This window comes from Micromys minutus (genome assembly GCF_963924665.1).
Source record: "Micromys minutus genome assembly, chromosome: X".
NCBI classification, from domain to species: Eukaryota; Metazoa; Chordata; class Mammalia; order Rodentia; family Muridae; genus Micromys; species Micromys minutus.
In genome coordinates this window covers 46,753,813-46,781,692 of record NC_137970.1, presented here as the reverse complement: position 1 = coordinate 46,781,692, position 27,880 = coordinate 46,753,813, and the positions used below count along the sequence as shown (strand labels likewise).

At 41.8% G+C, this 27,880-nt stretch overlaps 2 protein-coding genes across 2 annotated transcripts; both read right to left on the bottom strand.

Annotated features, from left to right (window-relative positions):
- Nucleotides 1-3,118: 3,118 nt before the first annotated feature.
- Nucleotides 3,119-4,052, bottom strand: CHP1 (calcineurin like EF-hand protein 1). Its single transcript, XM_080909579.1, is given in 6 exon segments — nucleotides 3,119-3,477; nucleotides 3,479-3,621; nucleotides 3,624-3,718; nucleotides 3,720-3,745; nucleotides 3,751-3,864; nucleotides 3,868-4,052. Coding segments are annotated over 6 exon segments (603 nt in total). The 5' UTR covers nucleotides 3,985-4,052; the 3' UTR covers nucleotides 3,119-3,369.
- Nucleotides 4,053-9,934: 5,882 nt separating this feature from the next.
- AWAT1 (acyl-CoA wax alcohol acyltransferase 1) lies at nucleotides 9,935-15,273 on the bottom strand (the record flags this gene model as incomplete). The annotated part of the gene is made up of 7 exons (XM_080909586.1): nucleotides 9,935-10,089; nucleotides 10,265-10,464; nucleotides 12,116-12,287; nucleotides 12,907-13,111; nucleotides 13,712-13,782; nucleotides 14,023-14,130; nucleotides 15,198-15,273. The coding sequence occupies 7 exons, from the start codon at nucleotides 15,271-15,273 to the stop codon at nucleotides 9,935-9,937; spliced, it is 987 nt and encodes a 328-aa protein (XP_080765712.1).
- Nucleotides 15,274-27,880: the final 12,607 nt, after the last annotated feature.

The window sequence follows — 27,880 nt, the reverse complement described above, 5'->3', positions numbered from 1 at the left end:
GCCATTCTGATTGGTGTAAGATGGAATTTCCCTGATGGCTAAGGATTCTGAACATTTCTTTGTTTTTTAACCATTTGAGATTCCTCTGTTGAAAATTCTGTTTAGATCTGGATTATTTGGTTTGTTGATGACGCACATACACACACACACACACACACACACACATACACATACACACCTCTGTCAAATGTAGAATTGGTAAAGATCTTTTCCCATTCTGTGGGCTGCCACTTTGAATGATAGTCTCCTTTGCCTTACAGAAGCTTTTCAGTTTCATGAGGTCCCATTTATTAATTGTTGATCTTAGTGTCTGTGCTATTGGTGTTCTGCTTAGGAAGTTGTCTCCTGTCCCAATGTATTCAAGGCTATTCCCCACTTTCTCTTCTATCAGGTTCAGTGTATCTGGCTTTTTGTTGAGATCTTTTGATCCACTTGGACTCGAGTTTTGTCTAGGGTGATATGGATCTAGTTCTACATACTGCCATCCAGTTAGATCAGCACCACTTGATGAAGATGCTTTTTTCCCCATTGTATATTTCTGAACATCAGGGATCCTGCAGGAGTCTCATCTAGGTCCTCTGCATATATGTTATGGCTGAGTAGCTTGGTGCTTTTGTGGGAATCATAACAGGGGGACTAGGGCTGTCCCTGACTCTTTTGCCTACTTGTGGGACCCTTTTCCTCCTCCTGGGTTGCCTTGTCCAGCTTTGATGTGATCATATGAGTCTGCTATGATATGTTTGGGATGTCTGTCTCTGGGAGGCCTGCTCTTTCCTGAGAGGTGGAGGAAGTGGATCTGGGGAAGAAGGAAGATGGGGAAATAGACTGGGGAAGGGGAGGGAGAGGAAACTGTGGTTAGGATATCATATATGAGAGAATTTAAACATTAAAATAAAAAGAGCACTGGATTTGATGGTCAGAACAGGAATTAATACAATGATTTATTTTTGTTTGACTTGTTCTTCGTTTTACTAAAGAATAAAATGATTCCAGAAACAAAATTTTGTCTTTATCGTTTTCTCTAATGAAGCTTCCCAAAGAACATTTTCCAAGACAGTAAGAGTTGCTACTATATTTTTAAGGGTATAGGTTAAATACTTGTCTACATGTTTCTTCACTGCCAGATTTACTAAGAATTATAAACATCATAATGCACATTGTTGTGAATTCCAATGGAGAGGGGAATATATATATATATATATATATATATATATATATATATATATATATATATATATATATTAATTATTCATATGTATGACTGAGCTATGACAAACGTTGTGGACTTGTACTGTCTGCCTAAAGAAAGGTAAGGACAGAGGGTCTAAGGAATGAAGTTCAGTGGTCTTAAGTGAGTTAGAGCAAATTCCACAGTAAGTATGACTTACTGTTCCTAACCCTTCAAAAAGAACCTTCCCCCTACTTCCTGGATATGATGGCCATTCCCTTCTCCCATGGTCTCTGGCCTGTATAACTGGCTCGGTTTTATCAGGAATTTGGGACTCTTGCACTCTTCTTCCCTTTGGGGTCAGTTTAAATTGGCTTCTTTTTTTGTTTTGTTTTAACCACAACTAATTTACTGATGGATCGAGGAATACAATTTTAATGGGACAATAAGGCACAACTGTGGATAAAAACAGTTTGCTACACAGCCAAGGGGGACATAATCTTAGAAATTTTAAATATTTAAACCAAGAAGCTTCTGAAGTATTTCTCAAACAAATCAGTATCTGACAATTATTCCCTTTATACGATTCTTTTATCACATCATTTAAACACAAAGTCTGACAGATATTTCATAAAGAATCCCAAGTTCATGTAGACCCCAGCCATCTATCCCAGCCACTCCCCTGCTCCTCACCTTTTCAATGATTTCGTTTGTTTGTTTGTTTGGGTTAATAGCAATTTATTTCCTAAAGAATTCTTTTACCCATCTTGGATAGCCTTCAAAGCAACGAAGCAAGCAAGCAACATGAGAGAAAGCCAGCCAAGAGCAGAGTCACAGGAACATAGGGCAGAAGCAGCCTGATTCTGTGAAATCTAATTCAAGCTGACATTGGCAGAGAAGTTGAGCTGGGTCACTTGAAGACCTCTAATGTCACCTCAGTTGGTGCCACCAGTCCCAGGCCCCATGCTTCTAAGGAATCTTCATAGTAAACACATAGTAAAGCTAGGAAGATCATGTCATTCAGAAGCTCATGAGACAATACATTCAATGCCTGGACCAGGATTATGAACTGACTACACATCTTCCAGCATTAAAATTTGCCAAGTATAAAATTCATTCGGAGTTTTGTGCAAACCTTTAAGACACTGAGGACAGTCTAATTCTGTAGGACTGAGATAAGTCAGGCACTTCTGTAACACTAGTCTTTCTGTTTGGAAATGTGAAGAATCTTCCAGTGTACAGAATACTGAAGCATAAGCCATGTGGTAGAGCAAATGTGGGCAGCTCTCCAGGGTGCCTCGCCTTGTTCAGAAAACTACAAGAAGGCCCTCTACCATATTATCAGAATAGCCACATGGGTGGTGACAATGTCCCAAACAGAAGCAAACTGGCAGACTATTTTCTGGATGTCAACACTGTACTCAGAAAAGCCACATAAATATGTTTGAAAATAAAAAGTTAAAGGTAGAGAGACCTGGGAAGCCACCTAGGAGACATGGCTCTACAAGCCTCACCATGACCACCTTTTAAGAACATGTCTGCTCATAAGCCCTGTGACAACAGAGCAATACAGGGGACCTGCTTGCTGAAAAGTTCCCAGATAGGCAATGTCCCAGAGACACATCAGAAGGTAGATGTAAATCACCAGACCACTAACTATCCCGCTACGTCAGAAACAGGCTTAACAGCAGAGCCCAGAGTCAAGTAGAATACAGGGAATCTCAATGACAGGAGGGCGGCTGAGAGACTGAACGGGGAGAAGGTTGGATGAGAGAGGAAGGAAGTAACAGACACAAGGACACAGAACATAGGAACGTGATTGAGGCTCAACAAAGGGAAGGCAGCATGGGTATGGTCCCCATCCAGTGGGAGCTTTGCTGGCTGGTCCTTGACATGAGTCCCTTTTTTTATTCCTCAGACAGGATTGATACATGGCACTCAGCACAAAACAGGGGAAGATGGTACTTACAAATAAAGATCTGGTGGGTAGATACTGAACAGAAACAGACAGAGGGTACCATTCTGCAATGCCCTGTTTATACACCGAAGGCAAGTTTGTATGGACAGGAGAGACTTCAGGTTGTCATGTAAGAGCTGTAGTATTCTGGGAAAGGGGATGGCAGGATGGGGTGGGGATGGAGGACAGAAGGAAGGTTCAGTTCTTCAGTACTAGAAAGCGAGAATAATTTGGTCTCTGTCCTTTAGTGAAGAAATCGGATGCTCATCTTCTGTTCTACATCCACCTTCTCCAAAACCTTCACAAATTCTGTAAAAGATATGGCAGTGTCTCCATCTTGTAAAAGATATGGCACTGTCTCCATCTTGGTCAGCCTCCTGGATGGTCCTGTCTGCAATACTGCCCAGATGCTCATCTGAGATGTTCTCTCCAACCATCATTCGCAGAACCTGTAACAGTTCATCACGGGAAATCTTTTCATCTTTATCCAAATTATTAGTTTGAAAACAAAGTGCAGTTTGTTGCTCTGGCTGTTGAGTGGTTCTGGTCCATTCATATCTTTGCTCTTTTTGTTATCCTCAATGAATGAGTCAAAAATGAGCCAAAGTTCTCATGAATCCTCAGAAGTTACCTGATCTCCCTCTGAGAAGAAGGCATTGGTGATCCGGTCCCCCAGTGGATTGGTGGCAAGTTCTGGAATCCTCTGGAAATCTTCCCGGCTAAGAGTTCCATTCTCCCCTTAGTCCAGGCTGGTGAAGCGGCTGCACAGGCATGTGATCTGACTGTGGGAAAAACCAGTCTTCTTCTTGATCACCTCAAGCTCTTCATCCTGCAGTAATGTGGAGGCCCAAGATCCCATCACCCTGACGGGAGCTTCTCTGGGAGCTGCAGCACCAGAAGCAGCAGCGGCAAGAGGGAAGGAGGGAGGGAGGGAAGGGCCTAAATTGGCTTCTTTATTAGACTCCAGATAGGTAACTGATTAGCTGCAAGGTGTGATTCCAGGGGAGCTCTAACCTTTTGAAGATAAGTCCAGACTTTTATTGTTGCTTTTGTTTGTTTGAGAAAGAATCTCTCTGTATAAGAGTCCTGGCTGTCCTGGAACTTACTTTGTGGATCAGGTTGGACTTGAACTCACAGAGAGATCTGCCTTCCTCTACCTCCTAAGTGCTGGGATTAAAGGTGTATGCCACCACTTCCTGGCTCTTTCTTTTTCTCCCCAGCAAGCATGATAAAAGCTTATGGAAAACTTTGCCACTATGGTAAAGGTTAACAACTGAACACTCATTTATACCTGCTGTCAGAGGCAAAGTCAGTCCTTTGAATCTTGAATGCTTCCCAAAATTATTTTGCAAAAATGCCAATAATTATGGGAAAGATGCTAGGAGAAGGAATACCTGTTCAGTGTTTTTCTCTAAAATTATTTTGTGTAATTGTTTTGTTACTTTTCTGTTGTTGTGATAAGACACATTGTTCAATGCAACTTATAAAGCATATGGTTTCAGAGTGTTAGAGTTCATGATGGCAGAGTAAGGACATGGTGGCAGGCAGCTGTGGCAGCAGGTGAGAGCTCACATCTCACAAACAGGAGGTAGACAGTGTACACTGGGAATGGCAGGAGGCTTTTGAAGCCTGGCACTGTGACACACCCCCTCCAACCAGACCACACCTCCTAATACTTCTCAAACAGTTCCACTAAATATTCAAACATATGGACTTATGGAGGGCATTCTCATTCAAACCATCATGGTAATAAAGTCCAAAAAGCATAAAAAATTGCTTATCAAAAAAGACTACTATTCCTAAATAGATACATCTACGGATTTAGTATATACATGTTTTAATTAGTTATTTCTCCTTTTACTTTTTAAGTTGGAATAAACTTAATTTTTCCCCTCTTAAACTCCTGTCTTTGAAATTGAGGTGCTAAGTCTAGTGGACACTTGACGATATGGAAGAAGTGAAGGTTCTCCTAGAGATTATTGTCACACATATTATTTGTCATCCTTCTATTATTTCTAGTCACCTTTGCAACGTTTATTCATTAAGTAAATAAATAATCATATTATTTTATAACAAAACATCATTAACAATATTGTTAATAATACTGATAAAGTATAAAAATTTGATATTATTTAGAATATATTACAAATTCACTATACTGTATATTATGTTTTGGATTATAATTCAGTGCTATATTATTTATCTTGTGGTTCACATTGCATAGGTTTTACCATTGGGGGACTTTTCACTTTGCTTTGGTCCCTTTGATGTGTTATTACTCTTCTGTATTTATTTGTGTGTAGTGGAAATGAAATATACTCCTATTGATGCTTGGAAACTCCTCTACCACTGAGGTATATCCTCCAGCCCTCATTTCACTTTTTGTTTTGAGACAGGGTCTCATTAAATTGCCCAGGCTGATCTCGAATTTACTCTGTAGTTCTGAAAAGCCTTGAACTTTTATTTCCCTGACTCAGAGTCAAGTACTTATTAATGCTGAGCCACTCATTATTCCTTTCACCTTTTTAAAAAATGAAGCAAATTTGAAGTTTATTCATAAAATATTTACCAATTTATTCATTTACTTATTCATATTTTTAGAAAGGGTATTGGCATATACCAAAAATATTGTGCAAGACAAGGACGAAAATGGGTGCAGATGAGACAAAAAGATACAAGGGAATTGGGGGATAACATGCATATATGCCAATATGAAGGCCAAGGTTTAAACTTCTATCCATTTGTTCTTTTACTCTTCTAAGGAACCATGGTGTTAAATACAGATAGCCTTGATTCCATCTTGTGACCTTGATGCTTTTCTGGAAAATTCAATTTTTATTATTACTTCCAACAGAAACAGGTGAGAACCCTTCAAAACCAATTATCTGTGGATTTAATTACATTTTGATCACTCCTTATGAAGTTTTTAAAAATAGGATGTTTTTCATTTATATTTCAAATGTTATTGCCTTTCCTGGTTTCCCTTCCAGAACCCCCATCCCGTTTCCCTTCCCCTGCCCCTATGAGGGTGCTCCCTCACCCCCTCCCTCCTGCCTCCCTGCCCTGGCTTTCCTCTACGCTGGGGCATCAAGCCTTCACAGGACCAAGGACTTTTCCTCCCATTGATGCCTGATTAGGCCATCCTCTGCTACATATGCAGCTGGAGCCATGGGTCTCTTTGGTTGGTGTTTTAGTTCCTGGGAGTTCCGGGGGGTCTGGTTGGTTAATATTGTTGTTCTTCCTGTGGGGTTGCAAACCCCTTAGTGTACTCTGTAAACCTACTTTTACGAAACTTTCCTCCCATTCTGAGAGGATCCAAAACAAATCTGCCATTTCATATTACTAGCTGTATTCTCTGTCATATTGAGGAGTTTGAACCTCTCATCCTGTAATTCAGCATCATATTAGAGAAACTTTAAATGTCCCATGAAGTTTTAATGGGTATTGTTTGAAATAAGGTTTCTGTCTCCAGATAAGCTTTGGGATGCTGAATACTCCCCTTTGGAAATCACAATGTCCAGACTTGCTCTTCCAACCCCACCTGCCCCCATGACCTGTCTGAAGACTGAGTGCCCTGTACCTGCCCTCTGGATTCCAGTTCTGATGGATGCAATATTCCAGATGCAATAGTGCAGTTCTCAACCTTCATCAGAGATACTTGTTTTTGCAGTAGATGGCAATTAACACAGAGACCCACAACTGTTCAACTGTGTAGCAATTCAAGTGCTGCACTGTGGAATGCTTCGTTCTAAATGGGCCTTGCATATCCAGCCCCATCATCTTCTAAGGCGAAGAGATCTTTATGGAAGGGGAGTCAGAAAGATTACAAGAGCCAGAGGGGGTGGATTACTACAGGGAATTAATGTCTTTGTACACAGTAGGGGAGCCATACCAATGAACTTACAACAGTTCTGACAGCATGCATTAAGACCCCGCCCCCACAAGCCAACAGAATCCCAGCACGAAGTCCCACCTCCAGCAGTGGAGCTGTTGGTAACTGACAGGTGTCAAGAAAAGAAGAGTTAGCTTTCCTTAAGGGCATAGTGCCTGGCAGGTCTAATATTGCCAACGGATGGCCACATACTCAAAAATATTTAAGAAGTGCTTGGGTCTTGATGAGGACACAGAGTTGAGTAGATATGGAATGGAGGAGTGGATCTTGGAAGAGATCGGGGAAAGGATGAATATGATCAAAACACAACGTATGAAATTCTCAAAAATTAATAAAATCTTTTAAAGCACAATTACAGTGTCTATTAATGTTTAGTTTACTTTAAAACAAAAGCTTAAAAACACTAAACAGACTTCAGCAAGTACATCTATCTATTCTAGTGCCTCCCACACGCATCTTAAATATTATCTTCTATGTAATAATTAGTAGCATCTAAGAACATTGGTGGCATCCAGAGCATAAGTTAGGATATTTTGGTAAGGCCATGGTAGAAACAAGAAATGATTTTAGAGGGTGACTAATCAGATTTAAGATTCAGCAAGGTAAGTTTGATGGAAGAGTTGATTAAAGCAGATTTTACTAGAAAGCATAGCAATCATCTATGAATTTTGGTAAGGTCTTCGACTGGATTATGACAGTGGGGAAGAGGAGGGACTTATTGGATTAACAAAAGGGAGTAAAATTGATATGACTTGGGGTACAATAGAATACGAAGGAAGGAGATGATTTGCCTGGGGAAGGGCATGATGAGTGAAAGGTGTTTATTGGATGTGGTGGTTAGACTAGGTCTAGCCCCTATACATTCATGAGTGTGAGTTCTTGGCCCATAGGGAGTGGCACTATTAGGAGGTGTAGCCTTGTTGGAGTAGGTGTGGCCTTTTTGGAAGAAGTGTGTCACTCTAGAGTCGGACTTTGAAGCCTCATATATGTTCAAGCTCCACCCAGTGTGGAACAGTTTCCTTGTGCTGCCTGCTGATCAAGATGTAGAACTCTCAGCTCCTTCTCCAACACCATACTTGCCTTCACTCTGCCATGTTTCCCACCATGACAATAATGGACTAAAACTCTGAAACTGTAAGCCAGGCCCAATTAAATGTTAGCTTTTATAAGAGTTGCCTTAGTCACAGTGTCTCTTCACAGAAATAATACCCTAATTAAGACATCAGTGAATGGTAAATTGGATACATTTGGCTATTGCTTATGAGGGAAGTTTGCATTACAAATAAACCCAAAATTATGTAAAATAAGAGAAGGCCTTACAGTTAAGGGTCAAGCAAAAGCAAAGAGAAAAGTAATCTGAATGGGCCTTTAATTTGGGGTTAGCTGGTATATTTTTAAAAATGTCTTACTCTTATTTTCATTTATGTATCTGTGCATAGATTTGTTCATGAGAGTGAAGTGCCTGAGAAGGAAGGCTAGAAAGCATTGCGTTCCCTGGAGCTGGAGATAAAGATGGTTAGATTTGCCTAATATGGGTACTGGGAACGAAACTTGAGTCCTCTCCTTGAGCAGTATGTATTCTTAACCACTGAGCGATCTCTCCATCCCCTTAAAATGTCTCTTTTTGGTTCCTTTCTGAAGTGAAAAACATCTGTTTTTATTTTCTCCTTTAAATTTCTCAAAATGCAGGAGCTGGAGATGTAGCTCAATTGGTAGTGTGGCATACAGATATTCTATTTACTGAGCTTGTTCTAGGCCCTGGGTTCCATTCCCAGAACCACATAAATCAGCCATGCTGGCACATTCATGAGATTCCAGCACACAGGAGGCAGAGACAAGAGGGTCAGAAGTTCAAGGTCATCCTCTGGTACATAGCAAGTTTGAAGCCAGCCTGGGCTACTTGAGATACCATCTCAAACAAAAACAAGAAAAAAAGTATCAGAGTACACTTTTCAGAAAAAAAAAAAAAAAAAACCTATAGAATTTAGTAAGGGTTAACTAGAAAACAATCACCAAAAAGAAAATGTATGTGAAATGCTTATGCCAACTGAGAACTCATCTCAAGTAAGTTACGTCTTATCTGTTCAAAAGCATGATTGGCAGTGGTGTGGAAGTAAGCCTTTGTATTTGAGGACAGAAGATAATTTTTTAAAAATTATGTATGAATAGTTGTAGCAGCACTATTCATAGAAGCTAAAAGATGGGGAAAAAAAAAACCTCAATGTCCTTCCACTAGTGATGGGATAGATAATATGCAATTTATCCACAATAGGTTGTTATTTGGTCAGAAAGAATGGAGCACTGTTCCATACTATAATATGGAGGAACCTTGAAAACATGCTGAAAGAAAGAAGCTAATATTGTTCCATTTACATGCAGTGTTCGGGCTGGCAAAGCCTTGGAGACGGAAGGTGAATCAGCGGTTGCCAGGTGCTGAGGGAGTGGGCAGCAGCTGCTGATGTGTATTGGGTTTCTAGAAGTGCTTGAAAGAACTCCAAAAGTAGCTTGTGGTGGCCACTCTACAGCTCTCTGACTAACTCTGTCAACTTTTGCACTTCCATTGGCTAAATTTATGTCATGCAAAGTACATATTAATTTAATCTTTTATTAAAATTTTTAAAAATTGAATTGGATGTTAAAAAATCTCAAGTTCAGAAAGTGTGTGGGACAAGAGGGGTCTCAGGATGTCCCCTCTGAGGAATGTCTGGGTGGGGACCCTCAAGGACAACTCCTGTGGGGGTGCAGTCAGGGGCAGCATTATGGCCACGAAGGAGCTCTTAATGTCCCTTCCTTGACCACACACATAACCTCCTTCATCTTCCTTTCTTTCCCCCTTTCCCAGAACTCCAGTTCTAGGCAACGCAGTCTCCTCTTGAAAGCAGGTGCTGCCCTGCTCTAGGGTGCACAGTCATGTTGATCACAAGAACATCAGCTTCTGGGTGTCGGAGCAGCCATACTGGGCCTTGTGCTGCTCGAACAGCTTGTACAGGGCATCCATGTAGAGTGCATGGTATTTGTCCACTATCTCTGGGCTTGGGTTTTTAACCTGGGGCATTGGCAAAGGCTCCCCAACTGTTGAAAGAGATGAAAAATGAGAAGAGTCAAAGTGCCAGATACTCTGGCCACTCCAATCAGCTCTCAGCTTCTCCCACTCCGCTGCCCTCTTCTTTGGTGGAGGAGGAGTAAGATGCAGTTAGATGGATGGAGGAAGAGCTTAGATGGACCTGAGTCTGAGAGCAGCACTCACCTACAGTGACGATGGGTCTGTGGTATGGTAGGAGTCCTTTGCGGTCCTGATAGAAGCCTTGTCCATAGAAGATACAAAAATAGAAACCAAAGATCCGGCGAAAGAGGCTTTGGAACTTGAACATCCAGCTATCCTCATGGAACAGTACCTGGTCATATACCTCTGTTTCTCCAAATGTGAAGGTAGGGACCAGATGAGCCCTGTAGGAAAATGCTCATTTCTCAGACTCAGGCTATTGTGGGACTCATGCTGGAAGAACTTTAGTTCAAGGCTAGGCACTCTTCCATTAAGATACAACATTAAAGGCCTAAAACATTCTTTTACTACTTTAAACATGGTTCCTATTTGGCGTGTCTTGTCTTGAAAATTTCTGGGCCAATGAGGCCTACCCTGGATTACAAGGGCAAATTAAAGCGATATGGACAGGAAGGAAGAGCCAGGAAGAGACACTCAGATCCACATGGTGAAAGCTTCCAGGTGGTTTCAAGGAGGAAACATCTAACTTTCTGCTAGAGAAACAAGACGTCAGTAATGTGTATAAATATACACATAGAAAATGCCTCTCCCCCAAGGAGAGCAAGAATAAGCTATTGTCCTTGGGATTCTAGCAGAGAACATGACTTCATTTCTAAAGGCCATAAGAACCCACTGTGAACAGTGCTCTAGGAAAAAGATCAGGCTCCTTAAGCGAGGAAAAGGGAACACAGCATTTTGTCATATGCTACCTGATGGGTTTCTCATAATAGTGAGGCTATAATGGGGAAACCCAAACCCAGGCCCATAAGAATGAAGATTCTGCAGGCAGCCAGAGAGTAGCAGGGCCTAGACTAAAATCTAGGGCTCCTGGCTCCAACTCAGAGCTCTCCTTCTATATTATACTTCAAAATGATAGTCCCTCAGGTGAGGTCATTGGAAAACAGATTTGCCTCCTCCCTGAATCTGCAATGGGAAAATTGCCTTTGTGTTCAGTGAGCTAGACTTCTGAACTGGCTAGGCTCCCTCTTACTCCAGACACCAGGTCCTTCAATTTTTCTTCTTTTCCTGAAATAGTGCACCTGACTGACGTCTATCAATCACCCACTCTGTACAAGGTACATGGTAGGTGTTTTATATGAATGAATTTATTCATAAACTTACTGGATCTGGTGGCTTAGATCTGTAATCAAAGATATTCATGAAGCTGAGGCAGGGGGATCATAAGTTAAAGGTCTATCTGAGCTGTAAAGTCCTGTCACCTCATGCAGGAGGAACAATGATCAGTAGTCCTGTTGGGAAAATGAAAATCCCAAGGCTTGTAATGATATCCCTGCACGCATGGTAAGTCATACAGCCAGGGATGCTGCCATCATCATCATCATCATCATCATCATCATCATCATCATCATCATCATCATCATCATCATCATCATCATCATCATCTGGTAGTGGGATGGAACCTAGAGCCTCATGCATGTTAGGCAGTTGCTCTACTACTCAACTATATATCAAGCCTCGTGGAGTCAGAATTTTAAATTATGTTCCATACTCCAGGTCTTCACACAGACTAATTACTCTGCAGTGTGTCTTTCACTTCCTATTAACAGACAAAAATGCATTGTACCTACTAGATGCAGACACACTATGGATGGAACTGGCACGTTGGCCTAAGCGTGATTGCCTTGGACATTCTCTCTGAGTTCCCAGTCTGACTGCATAGGAACTGGTGCAGCTCGCTTAGAGGAAGCACGTGGACTAAAGGTTTAAAACCAACAAAAACTCAAATGGTACTCATTTTAGTACAATCTACAGGGTCATATTGTGCAGAAAGGGACACCTACTCCTCCTGACTGCCTCTTGTTGGTGGCCACCTACCCATGTTGGAGGGCTGTGCGCACAAACCCTTTGCGCTTCTTGAGGATGAGGGTGGTGGTGTTAGGCACACTTTGTAGGGCCTCTCCCACTCCTCCCACAACAATGCCCACGAGGTTTCCAGTGCCATGGCTCAGCTTGTAGTCGATGGATGCCTGGCTCACAGAACACACTCCTGGAGAGAATCAAGGCACAGAGAAGACAAAGTCATCAGGACAGGAGCAAATGTCAGAGAGAAGAGGCTGGCTTCTGTGCTTCCATGGCTCACAGGAGGAAAAGTTCAAGGAGATGGTGCAGGAGTGTGGTGAAGAGAAGGCCACGAGAGAATGCTTCACTTGAAGTTAATGTCTATAGGAAGCTCCAGCAGGGTGGTTTGCAGTAGGATAAATGAAACTCTGAATTCCAATTTCCTACCCTTTTCTTTCTATTAATAGCAATACCCACTGCCCATTGAGCACATACTCGGTGCCAGGCACCATGTAGAATGCTTTACTTATTAAACATACCGTTCTTAAGAGAATCCTCGTGTAACTGCTATACTCGTTCAGCACTATTTTTCAGGTGAAGAAGCTGAGCCCACTAGAAGTTAGCTGATTTGCCTATGCTCTTACAACAAGCAACAGAGCCAAGATTTAAGCTGAACAGGTTAACTACAGGACATATGCTTTGGCTTCCACACTATGATTATGGAGCAAAGGAATGGTGCAGTGGGGGTGAAGAGGCTTAAAAGAGTACGTTACAAAAGAGCTACAGTGAAATGGACCAGAAGCTCCAGTGAGTTCTATCAGAAGCACCTTTAGCCATGATGTAATCCCTAATAAGGGGGATCTTGAAGAACCAGGACAGTGTAGCCAAGTGAGGAGTGATGCCTGGGAAGGTCTTCGAGAAGCCTGTGGCCTCAGTGCAGAAGTTGCAGAAGGCACCGAAGGTCAGGAGACCATGGGGGTGGACCCCCATGATGTAGTTCTGTGAAGGTGACAGGTCCTTAGTCTTCAAGATCTGCAACCATGGAAACAAATGGCAGAGAGTGGAATGAACTCACATGGAGCGGTGATGTGAAGGCATGCCAGGGATTTAGGTATTCTCTGAACTAGCTGCTTCACACAAGGGTTTCAAGAGTCGTACACTTTGATCTCCACAGCCCTGGGGTGACGAGATAGGAGCTGGGGCAAGTAGAACTGATCAGCCACTTGCTTAAATACTGCCACATCTGTGAAGCATTTCCTCTCTATCCTTCATCAGAATCACTTCTGTGTCTTGCATCATGTACACCCTACCTGTTCTTCCCAGCAGATGGGAGCTTCTTGCTCATGAAGAATCTCATTGCAGTTACTTCTCTGAAGCCCAAACTTGTGGCTAGTGGAAGTTTTTCAATCATGTTTGTTAAGCTGAAGGATACTTTTCTTAAGCTTATGCCATATGACAGGTCATATCAAGAGTTTCCAAACGATCCCAGTTAAATACAGAAGACCATGCTGTAACCTAACCAGAGCTGACACTTCGCGAAGATGCTCATTTTTCTTATGGGCGCTCCTAGTCATTTGGTATAATGCTTGCATTTCCAGTATTGAGAGGGACACTGGGGGAAGGGATACTTACTGTAATGGGGAAATAGTCCCTGAGATGGGTCCAGATATTCCAGTTCCTTACCCAGGCTGAACGCCTGCCACCTGAGATAAAAGTGCCAGCAGAGGATGGTATTAGTATTGCCGTCCCATGCCTCTTCCTCACACAAACATTCCCTAGAAACTTGGGGGAAAGGAAGACATCCCAGAATGCTTTTGGGTGTCTAGCCCTTGTGCCTCTAAGAACTTGGGAGAGAGGTCGGTGGCATAGTGAGTGAAACCCTCCTGTAGGTGGGGTTCTAGGCTGTGGTGGAGCAGTCTTTTTTCTAGGCTCATGAGTCTTACCTTGATTTGGAGTTTTCCAGTCCAGTAATAACCAGACAAAATAAAGTATTGGTAGCAGCCACAAGGGTGTGAACAATAGGCAAATAAACAAAGGCTGGACAATCCAGACTGAGGAAAGAGTAGAACAAACCGAATTTGTACTGGTAGCAGAATTTGGCCATATCCACTTTTATTGCTACTGCCTCCTACTCCCCACACTCTGCCCTGGGTGTCAGCACAGTCTCGGTCCTGACATTTGCCCTTCAGAAATTTCTTTTGTCATCCACCATGTGCAATCCTCACTTCTCTCATCTTGTTCCCCCGACTCCCTATCTAGTCGCCACCCCTGTACTTTGGCTCTGTGCCCAGAACAAGCTTTTTATCTACTGCTCACATTTAGCTATCATTTTTCCCTTCTTGTCCCTTATCTCCCTTAGTTATCCATCGTCCCAGAATCGTGATAGAGTATGGATGTACATTTCTTCCTTCTCAGATTCTCCATCTTTCTCTTGATCATTCCCACCTAATATCTCCACCCCTGTACTGTTTCCTACCCACTGTCCTTGTCCTCTTGTCACGTCAACATCCCTTTCATTGTCTTTCTTTCTCTCTTCACTACCACTCCACTCCAAAAGAGGGAAACTCTGGCTCAAATGCTGGCTTTATAGCTGGGCATCCCGGCATACACTTGTAATTCTAGCACACAGAAGCTGAGACAAGAGGATGAGTTAGACACCACACTGATCACAGACTTGTCTCTTAAGATTCAACCAGCCCATCCATACAACAACAAAGGCAACCAAGAAAACAAATGAAGCAATGCCCCCACAGGCTTCATTTCTCTAAGTCTACAGTGCTACCTGTTCCTCTGTGCTATTGCATGTTCCTAAAGAAACCCTCACAATCACATTTCTTCTCTATATGTACTGTAGGTTAAGGAGTACCTGGAATTAACTGGTACATTCTCATATCTATCCTGGCTGTGCTCCACGCTCCCGTCTGTTCTCACTGTGCCTTGGGGCTTCATCTCTTCCTTTTCTTTCAGGGTACATAGAGCTCAAGACTCCATGGCACAGCTCTCTAGTACTATCTAAACTGATCAAAAGGCCAAGAATGAGACTATAAGAATATCACCCAGATCTGGTCCTGCCTTCTTGAGTCGGCCTCTTACTATGCACTCTTGATTCAGTACTCACAGATGGCAAGGTAGCTCAAGGGCCACTGCAGAAGGCTCAGACTTTGTAAGTATTCAGGCTTCTGAGAGCAAGACATGATGCCCAGGGCCCTGGGGGAGGTAAAGGTCCTGGAGCCTGTTCCAGTGAAAGCTGCCACCAGTCTCTGAATGCTCACTTAACAGTGAATGCCTGAGACTATGAAGAGCTGACACTTGCCCTTTCCCCTCTTTTCCATAACTCCCTCCCCCCACCCACTGCAGAGGCCTGTTCAGCAGCACTGGGGACTTCCCACGGGTCTAGCCCCGCCCACTGTCCTTTGACTCTTTCCTGTGACTATGGGGACATCAGGATGAAGAAAGGAGAACAAGACTATCATCCAGTCTAAGTGGCAGATAACCACAGGCTACTCTGAGACTACAAGGGTATAAACTGAAGGAGGTGACTGGTAAGAAGACTATTTTGGGGGTTAGAGGGTGAGGGGCACCTGGAATTAGGTCTGTGTTGGCCTCTAGCAGCCTGACAAGAGGCTGCCCTGCCTCACACTTTTTCTATATGTACACAGAAGTAGAGAGTGGAACACAATTTCATCTTTAAATGTTCATTAAGTATTGTTTGAAGTCAAACACCAGAAAAACAAACAAAAAATAAAAACAAAAGCCTCAACTGTTAACATTTTGGCATGATTGTTCATTTGCCTGCTTATTTGGAAGGACTATTTTACAGCAACTGTGTGACCCCGTGCCATTCCATCACTAAATCCTTCATTATGGAGGTGGGAAAGTACAGATGTTTTTGTCCACCATATCACTACCACTGTTGCCCTTAACAGATGTAAGGGTTCTCTAACAATGGCCAATATTCAATACATAAGGAAAAGTCTTCTTAGTTCGTTCTAAACAAGATTCACTGGTTATATTTGGATTTTGTAGCATTTAAGTTTTTATTGATTGATTGATTGATTGCATATGAGTACACTGTAGATATCTTCTGACACACCAGAAGAGAGCATCAGATCCCGTTACAGATGGTTGTGAGCCACCATGTGGTTGCTGGAAACTGAACTCAGGACCTCTGGAAGAGCAGCCAGTGCTCTTAAGCACTGAGCCATCTCTCCAGTTCTCAAGCCTCTCTTTTAGTTGCACTCTTGCTCTCTCACCACAAAATAGAACCCAGATTTTAAAAACCTATTTAAATATGTGTATGGATTAATGATTATTATCAGACAACATCTGGTAACCACCATTAGGAAAAGACCTTCAACTTAGTCCACACCCTCTCCACGTGTCTGACCTATTCCCATCCTAAACTCTTTCTCCCCTCTAAGTAACCATTATCTGAAAACCTGGAGTCATCTTCTTCATGATTATCTATGGGATTCATCTCCAGATACAATACCCTAATAACTATGACTTATTATTAACCATTCAAAATTTAAGGTTTCTTCTTTTGAACTTTTTATTCTGGAATAACTAGATTTACAAGGTAGTTGCAAAACAGTACAGAGAGCTTAGTACATCCTTTACTCGGCTTTCCCTCTCTGTTGCTCAGCATGGTATGGAAACTTTGACTATTTATTAAATTGTAGAATCTCTGTTAAATGAAGAGTTCAAGTCCATTTTGTTTTGAGATGGAGTCTTGCTATATTGCCCCGACTGGCCTAGAAGTCTCTATGTAGGTCAGCTTGGCCACAGAAGCTTTACTTCTTCCTGAATGTTGGAGTTACAAGTGTGAGCCTCAAATCCATTTGTTGCTGTTGTTGTTGTGTATGTGTAGATAAGAGGACAGCATATTGGAGTTGGTTCTTTCCTTCCACCGTGTGTTCCTGGGATCAAGCTCAGTTCATCAGGTTTATACTGCAAACAGGTTTGCCCACTGATCTATCTCACTGGCTCTAAAGTCTGTTTTAATATATAGGTCTCTCCGGTTCTCTTTCTTTAATGTTAAAATTTAGATGATGCCCAATTACAGACTAAGCTGAGAGTGAGGTAGTCCTTATTCCTCTCTGTGCCTCTCTTTCCTTGCCCTGTAACTTTATAACCATTGTAGCAAGTTTGGTTGTAGTGTGTGTGTTGTTAGGGACTGAACCAAGGCCTTTGAGTATTGCTGGGCAAGTGCTCAACGACTGAACTACATACCTAGAAGTGTGACTATTAATGTCTGGCAACTTCTAGGCCACTGATGTCAAGTATGCAATCTTGAGTGTTTCAGTTTTGATTTCTGTCACCAGATGATTGCTTATGTGTAATGAGATCACTAGAATCCTATGGAGGCGTATATTTTAGGGACTTAATGGGGGTTGATAAGATGCATAGTAATTGAGAACAAAGGACATATTCCAAAAGGGAGAGGAAAGAATGCAGGAGAAGGCAGGTGCTGACTGACCTTTGAGGCAGTTTGGTGTTAAGGAAAGGTCCATATGCTTTGTTCCTCCTTATCCCAGAATGCCCTCCTCCTCCTAGGTCTTCCTGCTGGTTAGAAACTAGCCTGGCTCTAGGGCAAGTGATAGGTATTGCTGAACAGCTGCTCTGCTGAGGTAGTGACATCAGCTGGGGTTGTGGATGAGACTTTATCCCTGGCGCTCTCTCTTTCCAGTAGAGAACGTCCTACATCACCTCCCTGCCCACACTCTTATCCTTGTAAATTGTTTTTTCCAGGAAGCCAGTCTCCTAGCTTAACTTTTTAATGATGTGTGAAGTCTCAGTATTCCTCTCTATTTCCTCCTGCTCCCCTGGGGACAGGGGAGAATGCAAGTTAGTTAGGAGACACACTACAGAAACTGTATGTATGCATATTTCATTCTGTGCCAGATCCCACCCCTTGCATTAGTATTTTCATATGTAAAATATCATGAATTGCCATATGATATAATTGTGTTCTAATATCAATTGAATAACATCTGACACACTGAATCCCCAATGTATATACATTATGATGGTATTTGCACCCATTTGAAACAATGTATGTGCAAGATATTATTTATTAATTTTAGACAATGCTTTGTAATAATGAAGTTACTTCCCCATGCCTCATAAATTTGTTTCCTACAAGTTGTGAAAAAAAGGCCTTTTTAAAAAAATAAAAGTTTGTGGAGGCTGCAGAAATAAATTGGTGATTAAGAGCACTGGCTGCTCTTCCAGAAGACATGAGTTTGATTCCCAGCACTCACATGGGGGCGCACAGCCATCTGTAGCTCCAGTTGCAGGGGATCCAGTGCTCTCTTCTGACCTCCATGGGCAGCAGGCACACACATGGTGAACAGATATCCATGCAGACCAAGTTCCTATACACATGTCAATAAAATAATTCAAATTTTATTGTTTCTGATTATGGAAACAATCCATGTAAATCAGTCAATTTTCAGTTTACTCAGGAAAGTGCAACAAGAACAAAAGCTACATATAACCTCACTATCATAAGTAATCACTACTAACTGTAAACACTGGGTGTTCATTATTCTGGAGTATTTTTCCTATACAAATGTGGCGATAGATTTAAAATTACTGTTGAGTTTGAATTCATGAGTCCAAGACATCAAGATGTGTATCTGTCTGAGATCTCACTTAAGCAAGTGACTTAAGTGCTTAGAGCTTCTATTTCTTCATCTGTAGAAGGATTAAATATTGACCCACATCACAGGAGTGTCACTTACATAAAATAATTCACGCAGAGTTCTTGGCTCAATGCTTTGCTCATATATATGATCATAACAAAGGTTCAATAAATTAAACAATGGCCAAAAAATTAAATGTTGGTTATTTAATATAATTAATTAATGAAAATAGAGCCATATCTCAGATTCCATTTTGTAAACTGCTTTGTATGAAATGGTACACTGGGACATTCTTTCATGTCATCATACATAACATTTCATAGTATGGCCACGCTATAATCCATTGATAAATGTTTTGTTGTATTTGAAGCACTATTTTCTTAATTAATAATTAATTAATTAATTTTGAGACAGGGATTTGCTATGTAGCCCTACTTGTCCTGGAACTTGCTATGTAGAACAGGCTAGCCACTAATTTTTGGAGACTTTCCTGCCTCTGCCTCTTGTTGTGACCAAAGGCTTGACCCACCAAACCTGCTTTATTTATTTGTTTTTGTTTAATTTTTAAAAATTCTCTTAATTTGAATTATGTGTGTGAATTTGTGTGGGGCTATGTACCCATGAGTTTAGATGCCTAAGGAGGCCAGAAGAAGGCACTGGAGCCACTGGAGCTGGGGTTGTGAGTGAGCTGCTTGATGTGGGTCCTGGGAACTGAACTCAGGTCCTCTGGAAGAGCTGGAACCCCTGAGCCATTCCCTCCAATCCCCTTGTTTCATTTGATACAAGATCTCATGTTGCTCAGGCTGGCCTTGAACTTATCCTGATCCTGAAATCCCCACTTCTGATGGCTGAAATGATGGTGTGGGTGGGCTGCCATGCTCACTCAGAGGCACCAACTCTTGAATAAGTACCTTCCAAACTCTATCCCGATTTCTAATATTAAGATCACTCAATAGTCAACAATACCTCCTGTCTTATATTCATTGTCCACAATGAATTTTAAGAGTTTGGGCATGGTTCTGGAGTAAGAGGATTTCCTAGGCCTCCATTGGCATACATAGGTATGGCATAGGCACCAGAGGGCTAGGCTGCATAGTCTTGCCAGGAAAACTCTGGGCTTGAGGAGATATAATGACCCCATTTTCCATACCCATCCCTCATCTCCCACTCCATCCCTTCTTTCCTCCACCCCCCACCCCCACCACCTCTCTTACCTGGCAATTCTGGTAGTGCTGCTGTTGAGATTCACCTGAAAATAGTTAAATGCAAGCCAGATTCAGAAGATTGTGAAACCAGGAAAAATAGGATTTTTAAGCAATGGATCATTGAGGTCAGTCTGTACTAAGAATAACCTTGAGTAAGATATCTGTGTTTCATATTATTTTCTTTCCCCATTGAAAAGAAAGAAAGTGAGTGCAGTTTCACCTGGCCTAAAATGGTGAAAGTGTTTTGCAATTTTCCTGGCCAGAATATTGGGGACATCCAGGGACGTTTTTGGTTTATGGATATACGTGGCTGCTCTGAATTGTATTAAAAGTAATGCAGTAATAAGGAAAAGAGGTTAGGAAACCTGAGGCTATGGAGACCTGGCTGTTAGTGAGAACACTAATCCTATGTTGTCGCTGTTATTTTTATTAATGTGGCCTTACTGAGTTGTATTCGTTATAATCTTTTGTTGATGACATACTCTTTGCTTTCCTTTTTTGTGGTTTTATGAGACAAGGGCTTCATGTAGGCCAGGTTGGTCTTAAACTTGTTATGTAGATGAGGCTGGCCTGAACTTCTGATTCTCCTGCTGACACTTTCTAAGTGATGGGATTACAGGAGTGTGCAACCATACTTGGCTCTGGATGACATAATATTCATTACTTTATGGGCCTTCCTTCCTTCCCTCCTTCTATCTTTATTGAATCATGTTATTCTTCCACATCACACTGTCTTTACTATCCACAGATAGTCAACACATATTTGATGAAAAATTCCTGGGAAGAATTTCTTTCTTGAACAGTACACATGGAAGGTGTCACTTGCCCCTAAATTGCAGCTTAGCCTCTCCTTAGCTAGTATTACCTTGACTTCCTCTGACAGCTGAATGTTTCTTTTTGGTGCTCTGGCTTTGGAGGTAGAAATATTACTTATCTTGTTTTCAGTCCCCAGCTCTAAGGATTGATCAGGGCAGCATCAAATGGGCAAAGTGAGTTCTGTCAAAATAGTGTGTGGGCAGAACGCAACAAAATTAGGTCACAGGGGAGAATGGACAGGTGCTAACACTCTCCTGAGCCAATGCCTAGTCATGTGGAAATCTAGATAGCAAAAACCAGGTTGGAGATGTGTAAGGTCAGCAACAAGAGGTCAGCAGTGTGGGAAGCCTGAGGACAAAGCAAAAGCCAAAGCCTTTCCAAAGATGACAAAGTTGGTAGAGACTACATTGGTGCAGTTAAAGGTCAATAGGACTCATGGCAAATTAAACACGACTGGAAACTATGGGACAGACATTTTACCATTTCCCTACCTGCCTTGGCATGCTGTCTGTTTGGCCATGTGGTGTCATCACTGGCCAATCTCAACTTGTTTTTCTCTGACTATCTCTGGCAATCTGCAGACTCCTCTAAGCTTTTTGGATGCATTTATTTTGGGTGCTGTGTGGGACGTAGCCAAGTTGGAGGTGGTAAGGGCTGACAATTCATCCCTTGCAGCATGGCAGCTGCAAGAGTGAAAACTACAGATTGCAAAGAATGCACTTGACATCTCAGAATGTAGCCAGGTAACCGATAGTTGGGAAACTTGCTTCAGTCTTGTCTAATGGGGAACCTTATTGGCTACAAACCCTCTGGTATCTATGCACCCTCAAGGGGCTTCTCGGAGACATTGCCTGTAACCGCTGAGTGGGTAACAATGTAATGTTCATCATATCACTAATAGAGTGGTCTCCTCTATACTGACCACTGGTGCTTCTGGAAGAGCTTAGTTTCTCAGCCTTGTCAGTATTGGTTCTAAAGAGACAACAAGTCATAAACAATCATAAGAATACATATTTAATCTGATGGGAGAAATTAACTGGTATGGTTGGACTCTTCCAAAGTTCCACCTTTATATTCCCTAGTCACTGTAACTGCTTGGGGGGAGTGGGCATCTGCCACTGTCAGGTACTGGAAAGTAATATCATATTTTTTCATTATTTGTTCATTCATTTAATTAACTACTTTATTTATTCTCTTTACATCCTGATTGCAGATACCCCCTCCCCCCATCACACACTCCCTTCCCTCTCCTCTTCTCCTCTGAGAAGGTGGAGGCTTCTCCTGGGTATCCCCCCCCCCCAACTCTGGTACATCAAGACTCTGCGGGGCTAGGCACATCCTCTCCCACTGAGGCCAGACAAGGCATCCCAGGTAGTAGAACATATCCCACAGTCAGGCAACATCTTTTGAGATAGTCCCTATTGCAGTCTCTTGGGACTCACATGAAGAAGGTCAAGCTGCACATCTGCAACATATATGTGGGCTTTTGTTGTCCTCGATCTGTTCTAAGATTTAAACTTTGTATATAGCTTCGCCAGTTAAAGGGAATGAGAAAAACATTATCATGGACCAACACTAGGATTTGTTTACATGCAGGAGACAGAAAAGTATAGAATTCTAGTCCTACTAGCTGAGCAAACACAAATGGGGAACCAGAGGAACTAAAAATGAAGGAACAAGCTGGGGGTCATAATAAGGAATGATAGGAATGTGATGACCCAGAGATGCCTCTAAAGGCCTTCCAAGTTTTTATTGTAAGCAAATTCAAACATACAAGAACATTAAAAGAATAATAAAAGGAATGAATGTCTACATGTCATCAGCTATCTAAATTCAGTACTTGCTAATATTATGCATATTTATATTTTCTTTTTCTATGTGCACACAGATGTTTGCACATATGTATGCATATCTTAGTTATGAAAGTACTTATAATTTAAAACAATAATGGCCACAATTTTTAAACAAAAGGAAACAAAACAAAACTATAGATTTGCCCCAAGACTGATGATGAACAATGACAGATGGCCAGTGTGGAAGCACACACATTCCTGAATAAATCCTGATAAGTCAGCCAGCACCAACAAGCTCTGACACAGAATGCAGTGGACTAGCAGAAACTCACATGACCTTCAAGTTACTTCCCATCCACATTGTTTCTGGAAACAGTATGTAATCCTTTACAAATATGCCCACGTTTTTCTCTCTCTCTCTCTCTCTCTCTGTCTCTCTGTCTCTCTGTCTCTCTCTCTCTCTCTCTCTCTCTAATATTTTATTTACACTTTCATGAAATTTATCATACATATAAAGAATTGAAAGAAAAGCAAGTGAGCATACATGAAAGGCTCTTGGTTGGATCCCCGGTATTGGAAACCAAGGGAGATGGAAGTGCTAGTTCCAATGCCTTGTTTGTGCTCTAACCTCATCTTATTCCGCTGTGCACCTGTACCACGGGCAATTGAGTACATCGATGCTAGTCTATTTGTCTGCATTTATAATTTTATCCCCTATACATGTAAGCCTCCTAAACAAAAAGTATTATTTAAGCTTGTCTTTATTTGGTATGTATAGACCCTTCTCAACTTCTGATTGTTTTACATCCTGATAAGCTCACCCTAACTAAAACACCAATTTAATACCCCTGGCCTGCCTAGCGTGTTAGCCTAGCAACACAGCATACTGTAGAGCATTTGCTCTTTTCCTCTTGGTTTTGTGGCTCATTGGGAGCAGTGACTCACTGGTACTGCTAAGCCTCACAAAAGAGAATCGCTGACCTGGGAAAAGATTCTAAGTTCAAGCTATAGTTTTTAGTTTATATATGCCATTTGTGCACTGTTAAAGTTGAAAGACTGAAAGTCAAATCACCCTTGAACTCAGCATGTTGGTCAGTTCTGTCACTGTGTCAAAGTATCTGAGATAAGCAAGCTTTATGTTTGTTTGCTCATGGTTTCAGATGATCCAGTCAGTGCTTCTTTTTGGGCCCCATTGAAGTACAGAACGTCATGATGGGAGAGTGTGGCGGAGGAGGCATCTGGGAAGCAACAGAGACAGACAGACAGACAGACAGACAGATAGACGGATGGATGGACAAACATACAGAATTACAGACAGGAAGAGGCCAGGTTCTCAGTATTCCTTTCAAAGATGTAGCCTATTAGAATGCAGTTGGGTCATTTGAAATTTGTCTTTGAAAGGAATACTGAGAACCTGGCCTCTTCCTGTCTGTAATTTATTAACATCATTTCGACCTCTTTATCACCTTCTCCAACCAGCTCTTCCTGTGCATACAGCTACTTCTCAAATTCACAACCTCTTCTTCAATTGTTGTTGTTACACACCTACACCCCTACCGAGTCCAATTAGTGTTGCTGACATGTGCATGTGTTTGGAGCTGACCCCTTGCGACCATACTTACCTTTGAACTTTGCATTTTTTTGTGTATAATTTCATGAACACTTTCTCTCATTCTCTGAAATTATGAAAGCTTTTAAACATTTTTCTTGTAAAGGTTTGCATTTTTGGTTTTCATCTTAAAAATGATTACTTTTGGGGGGAAGGGGGAGCTGAAGTTTAACAGGTTAATCTACAGATGTTGACGCGACGGCTTCTCAGTCTGCAAATGGACTGGAGCTAAACTTCTTGATTCCTCTAGAACTAGCTTCCTCTTGATTTAAAGTCAGAACCTAACCTCCATCCCCATCCCATGCCCCTGGACCCCCCACTGTCCGACCCTACTTTTCCTTGAGGGTTAGAGGTGAGGTGGCACAGAATGAACTGCACAGACTCTGAGAGCACGCAAGAAACACTGTAGCAAACTCACCAGAAAGTTGTTGTAAATTCCTTTAATACCCTCCACCTATGCCCCATTGGGCCCTAGAAAGTATCGCTTCTAAACTGCAGTTTCCAATTGGCTGGCGTTATCTGAGGCAGCAGTCCTGGGTCTCACAGTCAGTACTCAATTAGGTCCTCTTGTAGAAGATGCATTTGCGGCTGCTCACCCTGGTGTTTATGTAGAGGCAGCTGAGCTGTTCCTCTTACATCTCTACCTCCTCATTCTTTAAAATTTTTTTTCATACATCAGAATAGTTTATTGTATATTGATATTAATTTAAGGTTAGTTTTGACACACACGCTATATATATTCAATGTTATGTAAAACTTACGTTTATATAATTATTTTTATTGGATATTCTCTGTATTTACATTTCTGATGTTATCCCCTTCCTGAAATCCAATCCCTTCTCCCTGTCCTATTGTCTTCATGAAGGTGCTCCCTCTCCCAACCAATCTCTCCCACCTCAGCACACTGGCATTCCGCTACACTGGGAAAACAAGCCTTCATTGGACCAAAGACTTCTCCTCCCATTGATGCCAGAAAATGCTGTCGTCTGCTACATATGTACCTGAGGCCATGGGTCTTATTGCGATCCATGCGAACTCATTGTTTGGTATTTTAGTCCCTGGGAGCTGTGTTACATTTGGTTGGTTGATAATGTTGTTCTTCCCATGGGGTTGTAAACCTTTCACCTCCTTCAGTCTTATCTCTAGCTACTTCATTAGAATCTAGTCTGTGTTCGGTCAGATGGTTAACTACAAGCATCCTCCTCTGTATCAGTATGGTTCTGGAAGAGCCTCTGAGTACTACCTCCTCATTCTTGATGCCTCATAGTTTCTTTAGCTAAGAACTCTTGGAAAGGGGTATGAATCCAAGGACTTCTACACAAGATATTTTATATCATATTCATCTGTCTAACAAATATTCAGGTATTTACTGAGTGCTGATTGTGCTTCGTAGTAAACCAAATGCTGTGGTTATAAAAGGGACTTAAACAAAACCCTATATCCTTATGATGCTTACATTCTAGAGAGGGAAGACAGCAACTAATAAACATGCATCATGACATGTACAATATAATGTAGTAATGCCAAATGGTTTTGTGGACTGTGAAGTGGGTTCAATTCAATTTCTCATCAGGAAGGAGAATGAGCTGAAATCTTAGATAGGTTGGTCAGGGAGGTGGTATCTAGAGGAAGTGGTATCGCTGAGACAGAAGCTGAATTTCCCAGCCTCTAAAACCTTCCCTATATTGTTTCTGTACCTGGAATACATCTTTCACATAACCAGCTCAGATTCGGAGCCAGTAATTGGGCTGCGGAAATGGCTTAGTGGCTAGATTGCTTGCTGTGCAAGCATGAGGACCTGAGTTCAGATCCCCAGCACCCATGTAGAAGATTGGGAGTGGCAGTGTGGATCTCTCCCATCCCAGTGCTGGAACGTGGAGGCAGGAGGCAACCGAGGGCTTGCTGGTAAAGCACTCTATCTAGTTGGTGGACTCCAGGCTCAGAGAAATGTATTGTTTTTAAAAATATGGTGGAGCCAGGCACAGTGGTGCAGGCCTTTAGTTCTAACATTTGGGAGGCACAAGCAGAAGGATCTCTGAGTTCGAAGCCAGCCTGGTCTACAGAGCGAGTTCTAGGATAACCAGGACAACCCGGGCTACACAGAGAAACCTTGTCTGGAAAAAAAATACTTCCATTAATTAGTTAATTAATATGGTAGAGAGTGAAACTTTTCAGAAGAGTGCCTGGCCGGGGGCTGTCTCAAGAAGGACATGGGAACTTATTACTGGGGAGTAAGAAGTTTATTAGAAAAGTTGTTAACACTATAAACAGAGAAACAACAGTGTTGTGGGGATTCTGAGGAGAGCTCAGGCCCCAGCACTAGAGACAGACAGCATGGTGGGGTCTCTTCAGAGAGTCATTACCTATGGGGCAGAAATGGGTCTTCTAATACCTGGAAATTGCTAAGCTCAGGATTCACAGATAGGCTCTTAATACAGGGTCTGTCAACATCTGTGAAAGAAAGAGAGCTGCATGAATTATCTTGGCCTTGCCAGCAGCTGGATACTACCATTCCAGTCTTATAGACATTTCCTGAAATTGACCGCTGGTTCCATATATGCTTATAAACCTGTTACACACAGAGAAACACACACACACACACACACACACACACACACACACACACACACACGACTCCCTCTAGTTGCAGTGATACAAACACATTTGAATGAGCATATTTGTATAAGTTAGAATTTAGGGGGAATGCATGCAACTGCTTCTTTAAATAAGATGGGGATGTATTTTGTCTTTGTGTTATGTGTGGTGTCTCTGTTCTGGGGCTGGGCTCTCTCACTTTTGGTCTCATCTTATCTGGATGGTCAAAGCTGGCTGTTAACACATCTCTAAGGAACACGGTAGTATTTCCCTGCTTAATGCTGTTCTCCTTAAATTCCACTTCCTACAAGCAGGTAGAGGAAAAGGCTTGTAAACTCGGAGTCAGTTTTTGCCATTTTTCTGCTCAAAACCTCATCAGGGATAAGGATGATCTCTAGATGATGATGTGAAGAACTTCACAGGACATTGTTTTTCTTGTTGTTTTAGTTTTTGAGACAAGGTCTAATTGTGTAACTCAGACTGCACTTGAACTTATGATTCTTCTTTCCCAGCTTCTAGAGTGCTGCTGGGGTTATGGGTGTGGACTGTTACTCTCAGTCCTCTAGGTCATGCTTAAGTAAAAAATAAGTATGATACATTTTGTGCAAGAAGACTTAAATTGGAATGTGTACATATTCACATACACATATGTCATGCATATGTATTAGGGTTTGTATATACACAGACAAATTTGTATATAAACAAATTCCTATGACTACACACACACATTCATACATGTGTACAAATTTCTTTAATTGCTAAAAGAAATTTAGAAGGAAGCAGGCACCACATTAACAAATGGAGTTAGCTGTGGAGAGTGAGTGGAGGGGCACTAGGTAGAAGGTTTATTGTTTGAGATAAGACTTTCCTGGCTATACTACACTATATCAGCTAATAAATGTGGATAGAACAACAGAAATAGAAAATTATTATTGTACAATCTCTGAAGAAACAATAGTGTCAGGCCATCCTCACTGACTGCTAACACCATGAGGTGAAAGGTTCCCGTGGAGTGTCACAGTGAAAAGATTCAGCATGGCATGTTGGCTCATACCCTGCAATCCCAGCACTTGGGAGGCTGAGGTGGGAACACTGGGGGTTTGAGATCATCCTCAGCCTTACAGCAAGTTTGAATC